This window comes from Notolabrus celidotus, chromosome 13 (assembly GCF_009762535.1).
Source record: "Notolabrus celidotus isolate fNotCel1 chromosome 13, fNotCel1.pri, whole genome shotgun sequence".
Taxonomy (NCBI): domain Eukaryota; kingdom Metazoa; phylum Chordata; class Actinopteri; order Labriformes; family Labridae; genus Notolabrus; species Notolabrus celidotus.
The window spans coordinates 11,533,411-11,548,511 of NC_048284.1; the positions used below are offsets into that span (position 1 = coordinate 11,533,411).

The window sequence follows — 15,101 nt, forward strand, 5'->3', positions numbered from 1 at the left end:
AAACCCTATAGAGCATCTGTTGGGCATCCTCAAATGGAAGGTGGAAGAGCGCAAGGTCTCTAACATCCACCACCTCCATGATGTCGTCATGGAGGAGTGGAAGAGGATTCCAGTGGCAACTTGTGAAGCTCTGGTGAACTCCATGCCTAAGAGGATTAAGGCAGTGCTGGAAAATAATGGTGGCCACACAAAATATTGACACTTTGGGCTCAATTTGGACATTTTCACTTAGGGGTGTATTCACTTTTGTTGTCGGTGGTATAGACATTAATGGCTGTGTCAAGTTATTTTGAGGGGACAGTAAATTTACACTGTTATAAAAGCTGTACACTGACTACTTTACATTATATCAAAGTGTCATTTCTTCAGTGTTGTCCCATAAAAAGATATAATTAAATATTTGCAGAAATGTGAGGGGTGTACTGACTTTTGTGAGATACTGTATGTTATACATCGAACTGATGCTGTTGTGTAACATGGCTCGGTTTTCACAGAATGCTGTTTAATATTACACTCTGGGGCAGCATGAACTCGGAGTCGTTGTGTTAACTCATAAAAAGCAAAGCCAGCATTATGACGAGTCTTCCTTACGGCAGCATAACAGTATCTCTCTTTAAAAAGAGCTCATGCCAGCTGAAAGGAGGCGTTTCCTCCAGCACAAACTTAAACCAACTGATCCTTACAAAACGTTAGCTTCTTATCAAAGTGCACGGTCGTTCACGTTCATGTTTGGCCATCTGCAGGCAAGTTTAAAGCTAAATCTCTGGAGTTAGCAACAATTTACACACCCTGTCTTTATATCTTACACTGCTGCTTGACATGCACATTAAAGATGAATACATTACTGAGAGGAAACTGTTTAATACAGTTAGAATCGCCTTTTTTATGGGGAAATGGAAATGAAGCTGCCAAATAGTTGCAGAAACCTTGGGGATTATTCTTTTCCTGTGAGATCATTCATCTTTGCTGCAATTTACACGTGTAATGAGGCAATTTATTCATACGTGCATGTATTATTAATTCATCTAAAATAACCCCCCAGACATACAGTGGACCTACAGATCACTTTTTAGCCTTACACACGTGTGCAAATGCTGCCGGAGTTCTGTTTTTTAGATATTCTTTAGCTGCTTTTGCAGAAGGTTTGTAAATACTGTATAGCTTGAACAAGCTTCAATGACTCATCACAGTTTGTTTTTGTGTTTTGTTTTGTTGATGCTGACTGATTAGACATTCCTTTACGTCAGTGTTGCATTCATAGTCTGTTTTGTATCAGAGGAAAGGAAGGACAGAGAAATAATAGGTTTAAACATCAACTTTCTCAACAAGCTGCCTTCTTTCAGTTTTCTCTTCTTTCTTAATGTGACATTTTGTGAGCCGAACTGTCAATTTCTAAAGCAGAGTGCGAATTTGCATTTTTCCATAACTTTAATTGGAAACCTCATTTCTGAACTTTCCTTGTTATCCTTATTGACATCTTTGAAGGTCACATTTAGCCAGTAAATCAGCACAGGGTGATGACTTGTTTGAAAGAACTTTAAAGGTTCAACTCATTTAAATTCAGACATGGCCTCCTGGTCCTGCCGGAAGCATCTGTCTCTGATGTTTGTCCTTGTGTTTGTTCTTACCTTGGCACAGCAAAGGAAAAGAAAAGAAAGTCAGAAACGGGTAAGTAAAATATGAGGTGTCTATAATAGAATATTTTATAGAATGTGAGTTCACTCCTCTCTTTCTTGGTTGAAAATCTCTCTTCTGAAGAAGAAGATTTATTCTGATCTGTGACTACTCCTGCTACAACTTCATGTAATGTAAAGTGTAAAGCTCCTGCAAGGAATTTTTTGGTGGTTATGAAACAGACTGAAATTAATATAGATGCTTCTGTTTGACCTACAAAGGCAAACAAGACCATCAGCGACTCAATTGGTTATTTCTCTAACTCAATTTTTCATGGTGACGCCTTTTGTTGACATTTCCAACTGCAAAAATTCACAGTGAGGTATATGTTAGACAAGGGGTTCCCAAAGTGTGGGTCGGGACCCCCTAGGGGGTTAAAGCACTACCTATGCATGGACATAAAAGATCTGCACAGAGATGTGCACCACTTTGTCCACAGGAGGCACCAAAATCAACACAAAATTAAAGCTCCACATGAAGCTTTTATTTCAAGAGAAGAAAGGCAAAATGTCCACATAAGTAAAATAAAAATCAAATGTTTGTTTGTTCGTGGATGTAGCAGGATGGGACGTTAACTTTTGATATGAAAGGATTCATATTTTGGTCTTTCTTTGTAAAACTCTGACTTAAAAGGCTCTTTTAGTTTTACTGTGACTCTGACGCTGAGGAAATACCCTTCACACTCTACCTTTCATCTTCCCAAACACTCACTTGGTGCCACTAAGATTTTGTTTTTTTAATTAGTCGACCAAACACCTCTAGTGTCTCCTCTTCCCTGTGTTCAATTACAACATTACATGAAGTCGTTTCCAGTATGTTGCAAACTCTGGAAGCTGTCAGGATGCGTTGCCACCACAACCTTTATGCTTAAGAGCCCAAAAACTCCACCCTTTTCTTCTTCCTCCTCCTCTATGTACCTCCACCTCCCTTCCCCCCCTCCCTCTCCTGCTCTTTCCTGCATCATCCACTTACCTGTCCATCTGTTATCTGCCTCGCTGCTCTGGACTATCTGCATCTAACAGGTGAAGAAAATGGAAACATAGTTGAAAATAGAGGGATTTTTTCTGGGGAGGATTTAAAGTGATCTGAAGGATCACTCGTTCTTTTAATGTGGTATGTATGAACCCTTTTTCATACTTGGAGTGTTTGTGTGTCTATCTTCTTTTTCAGCTTATGTTGAAACATAGATTGAATGAGACAAGATTATTGATCAATGGATTGCTTTGGGCCTCGGCTGTCTAATCAGTGATGTGTTCAAACATATGATGTCCAAGGTGCCTGTTTAATAGCTTGCCAATTTCTTTGGGATGAGCTACGTCCTTGATTAACTGTTTCACTTCCAATTACTGAATTACAGTCTAAGGTGTTTTCTAATGAGCTCTTCAGATTTTTCATGCATGCACCAATAGTTCAATATACTTGCCCATTAGCTGTAACATACAGAACAAGCTATGCTTTATAGGCATGGTACAGGCTGTGAATTAGAGGTGTGTATCCTTGGCTTTGAAAGGCCTTGATTTAAGCTGACTGGAAAAAGCTCTTCAATTTGATGAGTGATCCTGTAGTTGTTTTTTTGACATCATACCCCTTCACAGAGCTATGTCTGGGGGGTTTGCCATCATTTGATATGACAGCTTGAAGAGAGAAAGAAAATGTAGAAAGAGAGAGAGTGGAGAGGAGGGAAGAGGTGAAATGTACGTAATAGCAGCAAGATCGGGAGCCAAACCTGCAACCAGTGCAACCGGGACTGTAGCCTCGGAGCTAAACCAGCAGCCAATGGGGATTTACCTGTAGATAGGTCTTTCAGCCGTCAAATGAGACATTACTTTTCAAGTGTTCCATGTTCCGTGAACTGAGGTTGAAGGTTGCCTCTAGAATGACATGGAGGAAAAGATCAAAGCGGAAACTGAACTCTGATACGCTTGACTCTGAATGCTTGAGGAAACAAAAGATAAACCTTCCTATTCATTAATTTCCTGACATGTATCCATATCCTCAGCAAATTGGACGGTCTCGCTCATTTTTAATTATTAAGGCCCCTCATTTGTCGCCCCGCTGATGGCATCACAAGCTCTTTGTTGTTGCTGTGATATGTGATCCAGTTAATATCAATGTGGAGACACTGGATACTCTTGTTTTGTGATTGAGGGTCTGGAGAATTGTGGCTGATGATGGGGATTGGGGGGGGATTTAATCCACTGGAATGAAATGTCTAGCCGAGTAACAAAGATGTCGGAGATATAAGGACATGACGGTGTTGGGTAACAGTTTCATCATGTCCTCTGGTCGGCAGCGTTTCGGCTCAAGACGATTTCTGCACTATGTATTGATCCATTTTTCACCTGGGTCCATGTCTACAAATAAATAATAAACTTCATTAAACATGAAACTAGGGCAACTTTGGAAATGGATTAGCAGTTTATCTAACAAAAGGTCCCAAAGGTTCATGAAAACATTAAAGTTCCCTCTCTTTTCTTCTCTCTCTTCTGTTGACTCCCTCTCCTCCACCAGAGCAGGGAAAGGAGTTTTCTCAGCCATGAAGCTCGGCAAGATCAAGAGCTCTAAAGACGATCACAGGAGAGCAGGTAAAAATAAAAAACACAAACAGAAGAAAATTACTCATGACTGTTTTAAGAAATGCAATTCACAGTCCATCTGAGAGTTACCTGGTTCGAACAAAAAATCATCTTGAGGCCAATGTTTCAAGGTTTTATTCATCACTTAAAGCTGCTGTTGGTAGGAATGGTGTAAAAAATTTACTTTTTTTCTGCTGGGTTTGGAGAAAAGGTCATCGGTACTCTTCAGTAAGTGAAGTAATTTGAGACTATTGCGAAATCTCTGCGTTTTCCAATGCCTTTGTATCAAGCAATGTTATTATTCCCCTTGTTCCTGTTATGACCAAGCGGCAAACTCCGGTCTCAAACGATGAAGCCCATGCGGAAGTGATATAAACTGCAATACATCGAAAATCCGCTTGAGGCTGGCTGCAGAAACACCGGAAACCACATAGATATGAATGGGAAAAAGACGATCTTTGCAGCATTAATAAACATGTTTACAGCCTGGTTCAAAAAAACGGCTTGGCCCTACAACGCTAATCTCTCTAACGGCATACACTGTACGGGGGGTGAATTTTTTTCTAACGTGACGGTTAAGAAGATATTAAGATTATGAGTTTTGCCCAAATAAGGACATGACTGACGTGACTCCCGGTCGGGAACACACAGCCATTGGCTAAGAGACTCACACTACGTCACACTCTGCCTAGTTGAGTTCCGCATTACCAATATGGCTGCCGCCGTCGATTTGCTTCAAAACAGCTCTCAGGAACAGATGGGTGACGTCACGGATACTACGTCCATATTTTTTACAGTCTATGGTTATGACGGACCAATCATAGCTAATCTCCAATCCTCTGTCCTGATTGGTTAAGGGGCGGCCCCTACTACGTCCTCCGATTGGTCATGAGTCCGACACTATCATGATTGCACACGCCGATCTGTGTTGGGAGGCTAAGAGGAAATCTGGTTGGGAGGAATAGTGTTGACATTCGAAGTCCCTCTCTCTGAACAGATGTTTACTCTGTGACTACCAACAGCATCTTTAATGCAAAAAGTCAAAAGCCTGAAAATGCCTACCAACCATGGGCTGTTTTCAGTATTCCTTAGTTCTAAGGTTACAAGCCAGAGCCACCTTTCCCAAGGAGATTAGGACACCAAATTGAAATCTCAAAATCCAACAACCTCAACATTTTTTAAACATGTGCTCTGTATCATTCTAATGTGGAGATCTTTCTCCTGTTTCCAAAAAACCCAGTGCTAGAAATATAATTCTTGTTGGAAACTCCTGGAATTTTACTGGTAGTAGAATTCATACGCACTTTTGGAAAAATGTGAAAAAACTGCCGGAACACATGTGAAGTGTTTTCTTGTTGATTGATTTTAATGGTGCAGACGAGCCAGCGGTCCTGGACATGGAGGACCTGGATAAGAAGGCAATGCGCCTGGCAGGAACCCTGGACCCTGACACCATCTCTCTGGCCTCTGTCACTGCTGTCACCACCAACGTCTCCAACAAGAGGTCGAGTACAGTACATGTTAATAAACTTACAAATATGTTAACACACATACTGCTATTAGGAACGCAATCAATTACGTAACATATTTAAGCACACAGCCTTTGTGCCTGTGGTCAGTTTTGCACAACTCCAACCCTTGATGCTGTGAAGTCATGACTGTGCTGATGCAGAGCAGAAAAAACACTGATCCAGTTACATTTCTTCAGGTCGAAGCCAGACATCAAGATGGAGCCAAGTTCTGGACGACCAGTTGATTATCAGGTATGTGTACCTGAGATTGTAGCTGTTTTCTGAAGCATCTGTATTAATCAGTACCCAAATATCTACTAATACACATTTGTAAAAAAGTGATTGGTTTTGAGCAGTTAGTATCTGTAAATGTGTTTGTTTGTCAAGTGATCCATTTATGAAACAATTGTGGGATTTTAATGGATTGTTTCATATTAATAATAATACTAACTATTACTATTATAACTATTATAATTATTATTATTATTATTATTATTATTATTATTATTATTAATTTAACTATTATTATTATTATTATTATTATTATTATTAATTTAACGATTATTAATATTATTATTATTATAACTATTATTATTATAGTTCTTTTTTGTTATATTAGTGTTAATATTCTGAATATGTTAGTATTATGATTTTTTTTTGTTATCAATATTATGGTTTGACTTATAATAGTAGTAATAATAATAATAATAATTGGTATTGTCATTGATTTTATTATTATTATTATGAATGTGTAATATTACTGAAGGGAAAGTAGCTGCCTTATGCTTTCTTAAAAATGTATGCAACTGGAGCCAGGAGATGCTTAGCTTAGCTCAAGGCGTTTTCCACTGCAGGAACTTTACCCCTGAACTAGGGACTTTACCCCTGAGCTACATTGATTCGATCAGAGGAACCAGAGTCTAAGTTTAGTTCAGGGGTAGATAATCTCCCCCCTGAAAAGCCCCTGCTTGGGGGGGTAGTACTTTTCAAAGGTCCTGGGACTTTCGGCTGAACGTAACGATGTTTGTGGAGTTTACACAGTTGTTAAAACACAGTGGGAGTTCCCGGGAATGCATACTAGTTTCGTTTTTTATTAAGATTTCAAAATATTATTTAATATAATTTTTTTTCTCCATACGTCACTGGCCTACTTTGCACAATCTAGCCGGGACTTCAGCCCACGGTGGAAACACAGACAACAATGGGGGCACAGGAACCCTTTAGTTCAGGGTAAAGTAGTTCTGGGGGCTAAAAGATCCCGGTACTCTTGGTCGAAATGTACCTTTAGTATAACAGCAAGCAAGTCTGTCCTGTCCAAAAGTACATCAGCTATCACCTTTAAAGTTAACTCAGTAACAAATAATATCATGTTGTTTCATCCAAAAATAAACAGGAATGTAGAGACACAGATTTGTCTCTTTAAATCTACTTTTTTTGCTTTTGAATATCTTTGTGATAAAAGTAAGAAGATATAAAATATCAGGAAACAAGTTTACGATGTGCTGGTAGGAGGATTTTCAAACAGCATTCATAACCAGGTTAGCTTTTTCTCTCTGCTTCTAGACTTAATACAAAACCAAGCAATCCAAACTTGTGATGTCAAAATAAACATCCTCTTAGGTACGCATCCTTAGAGTATCATGGGTGCTTGACTTTTCAGAATATCTCATCACAGCACCATGAAAAGGAGTCACTCATAATTTGAGGACATGGTGTAACTTTGCTCCAGAGCTCGCCCATGGCCTCTTTCTTTGACCCATTTTACTTCAAAACATGAATACACTTCAAACGAGGTTATGAAATCTTGGTGTAATCATTTGCTGTCGACTCACCCTCTGTGACTTTTCTTCTCTTTGTTCCTCCTCATTATTAGCAGATGGATGTTTCCTGAATGTAAAAAACTCTATTTTGGATCCAGTTCCTGCATTAAATGAGCTACAACACTTCAGTGTAGGGAAGAGTCAGAGCTGATCATAGGTATTAAAAGTATCAGACAAAATCCCTCCTGCCTCATATCAGAATCATTAGTCTGTGAATTATTGATTAGTGTTTTTTCTTCCTTTGAACTATCCTCAGGGTGATCACTGCTCAGTTTCATGATGTATTATGTGGCTGCTGATTGAATATCTGCCGGAGGAAAGTCAGATTGTTGTCGCTCTCTGAGTCTCTGATTTCTGTTTCTTATCAGATCAGCATCACAGTGATCGAGGCCCGGCAGCTGATAGGCCTCAACATGGACCCTGTGGTGTGTGTGGAGATCGGAGATGATAAGAAGTACACGTCTATGAAGGAGTCAACTAACTGCCCGTATTACAATGAGGTTAGATCTTATTCACTTTTATATTCACCCTGCAAGAAGGCATGTCAAATACTTTCCCTTAGGGTAACTGTCAGCATAACCCTTTTCTCTCTGTTCATCTCATATAACTCTTTCTCATATAAAAATAACTTATCCCATTTTATTAAGGCTGATCTAATTTTACTAACCATCCATCATAGTCTCACTACAAATCAACACTGCTTTAAATTACAGCATGGTCAACACTGAGGTCTCACTGATATTTGACCATACTACTGATTATAGTATGCTAGAGATTATATCAAGAACAACAAAAAGACAGGATAAGGCTCAAATGTACAGATTGTAAAATATTTCATGTTGTACATCAAGTGTTTCAGGTAAATCATATATATGGTCTTCAAAATTAGAAAATTAGAAAGTTTATGTTTATGTATTAAGTAGCTTTGTCTTTAAATTAAGTGTTAATTTATATCCAGTAACAAAGTAAATGTACTTGAGTACTGTACTTCAGTACAGTTTTTGAGTACCTGTACTTTACTTGAGTATTATTTTGTGGGGAACTTATTACTTTTACTCCACTACATTCAGAAGAAAATTATTGTCTCTTTTCTGAAATCTGATCCCTAAGACAGTAAAATGTGTTTGTGTAGTTCTGTTTGTCTCAGTGCTTTAGTCGTACCTGTATATCGTGCGTCTCCACAGTTGAACGTGGAGCAAACACAGAGCACATTTCACTCAGATCAGGCAGTTCATTTAGAGGTGGTAATGATGGCTATAATTCTCCACCTGAGCACCCATGGTCATATCTTCAGCCCGTGTTAGAGGTTTTTGAAATGCAGAATGATATGTATCGTTTGAAATGTTCTCCTTGTTTCCCACTCTGCCCAAACATACAAACATTCACTGTCCAACCTGAGAAAGTGTGTTGAGCTATGTAACGTTTGTTTCATTCCAGATGAACATTTCAAACTAAGTTGTCTGTGCTTGGAGTAACTTAGTTTCTGTTTTTATTTCATGGTATAGTTTTTAGAGATTTCAAGTAATGGTTTCTAGATAAACATGATGTAACAGAATATACTCCTATGTATTCTTTCCTGCACTCATGCTTTGTGAAAATACAATGTTTTGAGATATTTTAAGAAGTACTTTGAATACTTCAGAATTTTTAAAAGGAAGTACTTCAGTACTTTAACTCAAGTATTAATTTGACTGAACAACTTTCACTTGTATTGGAGTAATATTTGACATGGAGTATCTATACTTTGACTTAAGTAATGAAGCTGTGTACTTTGTTCACCACTGTGTATGTACTATGTTGCATTAGATATGATGCCAAGCTACTGAAGTGATTGTCTTTACTTTTTCATTTGATAACTCCACCTTCGCCATTGAAGAGTGCTGCCTGTGGTGATGTAGAAGAACATATCTCAGCCTTAGGTTCATAGTTACAGGGTTCCATGAGTACAATACTAAGACCTTTGTTGGAAATGCAGATTATGATGGCTAATTTTCACTTTTAGAATTGCTGAAGTCACACACACAGTAATCAAACGCTAATTGGCAGAGCATTTATAAGCTGGAAAATAATTCCTCCTGCAGCCCAACAGGTTCAGTGAAACAGCAAGCCTTACATATGTAAAGTGAAATGCACTGAAGAAGCTGTCAGTATTCTCTTTGATCTCATGCTTAGCTGATTCATTGACTTTAAAGTACTGAACTTCAAAACCTTTGTACGACAGAGTTCTTGCAGGCTTAGAGAGAGTCTCTCTCGGTTGGGGATGTCTGTAGTGGCGGGGGTCACACAGAGCTCAGCCTGTGGGTTGAGTCCTGCAGGGAGTCGAAGTGACAGTTTGTCTGCTATCGATTCTTCCGTGTTTGTCTGAAAATCCCCCGTGGAGTGACAAACTGGAAACCACAGTGATCCAAACAATCGGCCCTCAAGCTTTCTCTCTTTGTATGCAGGCCCTCTGGTTTCTAGAGAGTCCCTGATAGAAGGGATAGACTTTCTTTGGGATAATCTTGTGAAATTGGCCACTATTTGAGATCAGTGGTAATCCTGAAAAATATAGTGTCCTGTTTAACTCTATTATCAAGGTAATGAGGTGTACTTTTCTGAAGTTTGATTGTCAAGAAAACTGCATATGAATCATCGTCATTCGATCACTTTTACTCCTTTCAGCTCTTTTAGCTTTCTCATGAAGTATAAATATTCTATCACAGTCATACTACAGATAAAACACTATGTTATACTTTTGTGTTGAGATCATACAGTTGAAAGGTTTCAGAGCGACCGTATCCGGCTCAGACTGAGGGTCGAAAAGAATGGAGATACCCTGCAGTGTTAATTTCGTTAACGAAATTATGACGATAAATGTTCGTCAACAACTAATTTTTTCATGACGAAAACGAAACTATGATGAGCTAAAGTGCATCACTGATAATAAAAACTCTGACGAACATATGTCTTGATTTTGTTAATGAGACGATGACGAGACGAAAACATTACTGGCGGACCGTCGGACATTCAAAATCCATGTTTCCCCGCTGTGCGTCTAATCTTTAGAAATAAAAGTGATGCCTTCCTGTGACAGGCTGAGTTATTATCTGAGGGGCTCAGTGTTAGCTTGGTCTCTACCTGCAGCAGGTGTGCTTTATGAACCAGCTCCATGCATCTGTCTCATCTTCATTGAGGATTTTTACCCCTGGTGCGTGTTGGTGACAAAGACACAACCAGGGGACGTGTGTTTACTATTTGATGCCGTTTTTGCAGCTATAACCGTAAAAAGCTCTGCGTCTGGAGCTTGATTTAATCCAGTTTGGCGATACATCAGACACATTTAGTAAGTTTGGATCAACTCCTAGTTGAAAGATGCAGATGCATCTGTCCAGTGCGCCTGTTACTGCAGGTACATTCAAGGACCGTCGTAAATGTGCAATACAGCCCTTTCATGGCATTTTTCTGTGAGTCAAGAGAATCAAAATACAGTCACAGTGGTCACATCAAGAATGTTTTGTTTTGACATTTTAGCAGGGACAGGCTGAATTATTTAACTTAAGATATTACACAAGCAAAGGTGTTAAAGGAGTGTTGACGATTTTAACACTTGGTATAACCCTGTTACCAATATCTGATCGACTACATTAATTATTTAAAGAGTGAAAATGTTTCGGCAAAAATCAAAGACTAAAATGTTTTGAGTTTTCGTCGACTAAAACTAGACTAAGACTAAAAAGGGCTGAGAAGACTAAAATGTGACTAAAACTGACAGGCATTTTTGTCTAAAGACTAAGAATAAGACTAAATCTAAAATAGCTGCCAAAATTAACACAGATACCCTGCTGCATTAGAGAGTTTATTCCATGGCCTTTACCAGTTTGTTCCTGCAGAGAAGTCATTGGTCTTCAGTTTGTAAGTCTTCTCCTAGCTGTTGTAGAGCAAGTGTTGTTTACACTAACCGTACAATAAAAAAGGACAGAAAGAAGCACAAAGCAATCCCCTGTGACAAATCAGAGGACTCTGTTAGGTCTTTGAACACTGCATGGCCCTTGCAATTAGTGGACTTGCTCATATGCCACTGTATAACTTTGAGGCAGTGCTATAAATCAGCTATTTCTTCTCAAGCCACACTTCTCTGCCCCTGAAGAGCTTTAGGCCTGAGGGATCAGAGTTGCGATGTGACCACGGTATCATCTGAAATCCTGTGAGCATGAATTGATTTCTGGTGAACTTCAAAGTTATCTGGTAACAATTGCTGCAGCACTTTTTTTTACTCCCAGAGCAAATCTGAGAGAAGAATGTGTGATCCAGTGGAGAGAGTGAATGAATTTTAATGGGCTAACTTTTTCTCTGTTCTTTACAGTATTTCGTCTTTGACTTCCACGTCCCACCTCATGTCATGTTTGACAAGATTATCAAGCTATCAGTAAGTCACATGACGTTAAAACATGCACACTGCAGCACCATCACTGACATTTTGTCATTATTTAATACATGGGTTGTAAATGGATGACTAGAATGCCTTTATTGTCATTGCGTGACTTGCATACAATGAAATTAGGAGTTATGGTTGTTCCCTGTGTAGGTCATTCACTCTAAAAATCTTCTTCGGAGCGGGACCTTGGTTGGAACCTTCAAGATGGACGTTGGGACTGTTTACTCTCAGCCCGGTAGACTACAGATCGTCTTTTCCTTTCTTGTATCTCGTGCTTGTTGTGAAGTGAAAAGACTAATCCATTGACTTTTTACCCCCCAAGAACATCAGTTTTACCACAAGTGGGCCATCATGTCTGATCCTGATGACATAACAGCGGGGTGTAAAGGATATGTAAAGTGTGACATCGCTGTGGTGAGCAAAGGTGACAACATTAAGACCCCGCACAAGGCCAATGAGACGGATGAAGACGACATAGAGGGGTAACTAGCTGATAGATTTTGAGAATTTTTAAACCGAGAAGCCGTGATTTTACAATACCGTTACATCCCTAGTGCTCAACAAAGTCTACTTTTAAATATTATTTTCTGCATTATGTCCTGCCTTTTTAATGTGTTCTTTTTATTCTATCTATTGTAGTGTTTTCAAAATTCTTAGTTCAAGAGTACTGAGCTATTTGATGGCTTTTTTGATACAGCATTCTCAAACAATGCTCGTAAATGCTCATATTCCAATATGGTGTCATTAGACATTTTATCTCACAGGCATTACTGTTTCATATGCAGCTAATCCTCCACAATCCAACCTCTGAATGACTTTCTGTGCTGCTCTTTGTCCTCAGAAACCTACTTCTACCTGAGGGCATCCCAGCAGAGAGGCAGTGGGCAAGATTTTATGTTAAGATTTACCGCGCAGAAGGTCTTCCTAAAATGAACACCAGCATCATGGCTAATGTGAAGAAGGCCTTCATAGGAGAGAACCGAGACCTGGTGGACCCTTACGTTCAAGTGCAGTTTGCTGGGCAAAAAGTAACTCTCTACTACTCCTGCAGTTTCTTACTCATTGCTAATTTATAGCTGCTGTTGTTCCCCTAGAGTGCAGAGTGAGTGTCATACTGCGTACAGGTGCAGATATTTGCAGTGTGGGTTTTCAACATTAAACTGTATATAGTTACTACTACCATTGATACAGGTGTAGCATGCATCATAAATTTGACTAAAAACAGTTAAGATTTCACAAATCTGTGAGAGCTGAATCTAATCAAACTTTCAGGTTTAGCCTCAAGTAAGATACTAAAGTGTTTAAGCCAAAGATCAGCCGTTCCATCCCACAGAAAGCTTTATAGGATCGTAATTCAGCGTTCTGATTAGAGGACTCCAAAGAGTGAAGACAACGCCACAACTCTTTCCTGTGTTAGCTGTGATCCTTAAGACCTCTGGGCACCCTGGGATTTCTTTCTTAGGGATCAATAACTGTGCCACATAAATTTAGGGAGGTTTTAAAAATACCGCCTGCATCTTAAAGGATAGGGTCAGAAAGACACTGAAAGATTGCTGCTCCTCCCGCCCAAATGACCATAAAGAGACCGTTCCGATGTGATTCCAATTTAAACCTCCAGCTTTAAATCCCTGCAATGACAACAAAAGGCAGAGAGGAAGAATGAAGAGGGTCATCCACTTTGTTTCTTAAAGACAGACAGCTGTCACATCACAGTAACATGTGGTAGGCTTAAAACAACATTGAAATTATATGAAGTCATTAGAATTCATGTCCTTTCACAACTGTTGTCTAGGTTTGTACGCTACTTTGCCATGATTAAAAGTTGTGAAAGGACATTTAGTGTAATGACTTCTTTACCAGATCTATAGTCAAGTTTTTTAGTGTGAGTTTGCTCCTTGTTTGCCCTTTCAAAACAAAATTAAATCATGCAGATGTCTCTTTGCAGCAAATACAAGCACAAGAAAGTGTTAACCCTCCTGTTATGTTGCAGGTCAAATTGACCCTTTTTTAAAGTCTATTTTAGACAATATATGCCCTCCAAACCAGCTAAATGCAGCTTAAAAATCTGGGCAGCATGTGACGGAAGAGGAGTCATGTTAATTTAACAAAATCACTTCATTAAAAAAAAAAAATCAAAATATAAAATAAAATAAACAAAAGTCTATGTCATGTAAAACTATTGTATTTATATTTAGGGCTTTCCAATGTAAATTAAAACAAGTTATAACATTAATTGTAATAAAAAACGAATGAGTTATCCTCATTGAACCATGATCTGTGAGAATTAAAGAACACCGATGGACCAAATCTTGATTTAAATGGTTTGTAATGGAGTTAAAAATTAGATTTAAAAAAATGTGTATTGGGATTTTTTGGGGTTCTGACACTTTTGGATAATTGAATACGCCTCGGGTCAAATTGACCCAGGAACATTATTGCTGTTCCAGAGAAACAAACATAACAGGAGGGTTAAGCAAGAATCATTTTACAGGCATGTCGGTACTGATATGGAACTGACTTAAAAGCATGTGCAACTCAACTTTGAGCTAATAACCTTTACTCCAAGCCAAACGTTTTTCCAGTTTGTCACTGGTTAGACTGGTTAGAGTAAACTTTCTAAAATATGATATAATTCAAAGAATAGTTTCAGCAGTATAGCGTGATGACTAGCGCAGCGAAACTGCCCGCTGCAAATATCCCGGTATTGTCTACCTTGACCTTCAGTTTCTTCCTTATGTGCCTCCAGGGTAAGACTTCAGTCCAGAAGAGCAGTTATGAGCCTATCTGGAACGAGCAGGTCGTCTTCACGGAGCTCTTCCCTCCACTATGCAAGCGCATGAAGGTCCAGATACGAGACTCAGATAAGGTCAACGACGTTGCCATCGGGACTCACTTTGTTGACCTACGCAAGATATCAAACGATGGTGACAAAGGTAGGACAAAAATTCATAGTCTGATTAGCATTGATTATCTGTCAGGTAAGTTAATTAGTCCATCTTAGCTAGTTAATATTTAACTGTATGCTGTAATTAGCTAGCAAATGACCCCCTGACCTTGTGTAAATGGCTGTATAATTTGAATGGATGATGTTCAAATTGACTTTAAA

General features: G+C 38.9%; 1 protein-coding gene across 2 annotated transcripts in view; it reads left to right on the forward strand.

The window, feature by feature from the left end:
- The window catches only part of otofa (otoferlin a), a 118,844-nt gene that overhangs the window by 69,157 nt on the left and 34,586 nt on the right, over window positions 1-15,101 (forward strand). The window contains exons 6-15 of one of the 2 annotated variants that reach the window (XM_034699474.1): window positions 1,639-1,668; window positions 4,186-4,259; window positions 5,628-5,754; window positions 5,959-6,013; window positions 7,950-8,081; window positions 11,924-11,986; window positions 12,146-12,230; window positions 12,318-12,477; window positions 12,837-13,023; window positions 14,742-14,928. In XM_034699474.1, the coding sequence (XP_034555365.1) occupies window positions 1,639-1,668; window positions 4,186-4,259; window positions 5,628-5,754; window positions 5,959-6,013; window positions 7,950-8,081; window positions 11,924-11,986; window positions 12,146-12,230; window positions 12,318-12,477; window positions 12,837-13,023; window positions 14,742-14,928 (1,100 nt within the window). The remainder of the gene's footprint in view (window positions 1-1,638; window positions 1,669-4,185; window positions 4,260-5,627; window positions 5,755-5,958; window positions 6,014-7,949; window positions 8,082-11,923; window positions 11,987-12,145; window positions 12,231-12,317; window positions 12,478-12,836; window positions 13,024-14,741; window positions 14,929-15,101) is intronic. The other variant, XM_034699475.1, reaches the window with a different exon arrangement.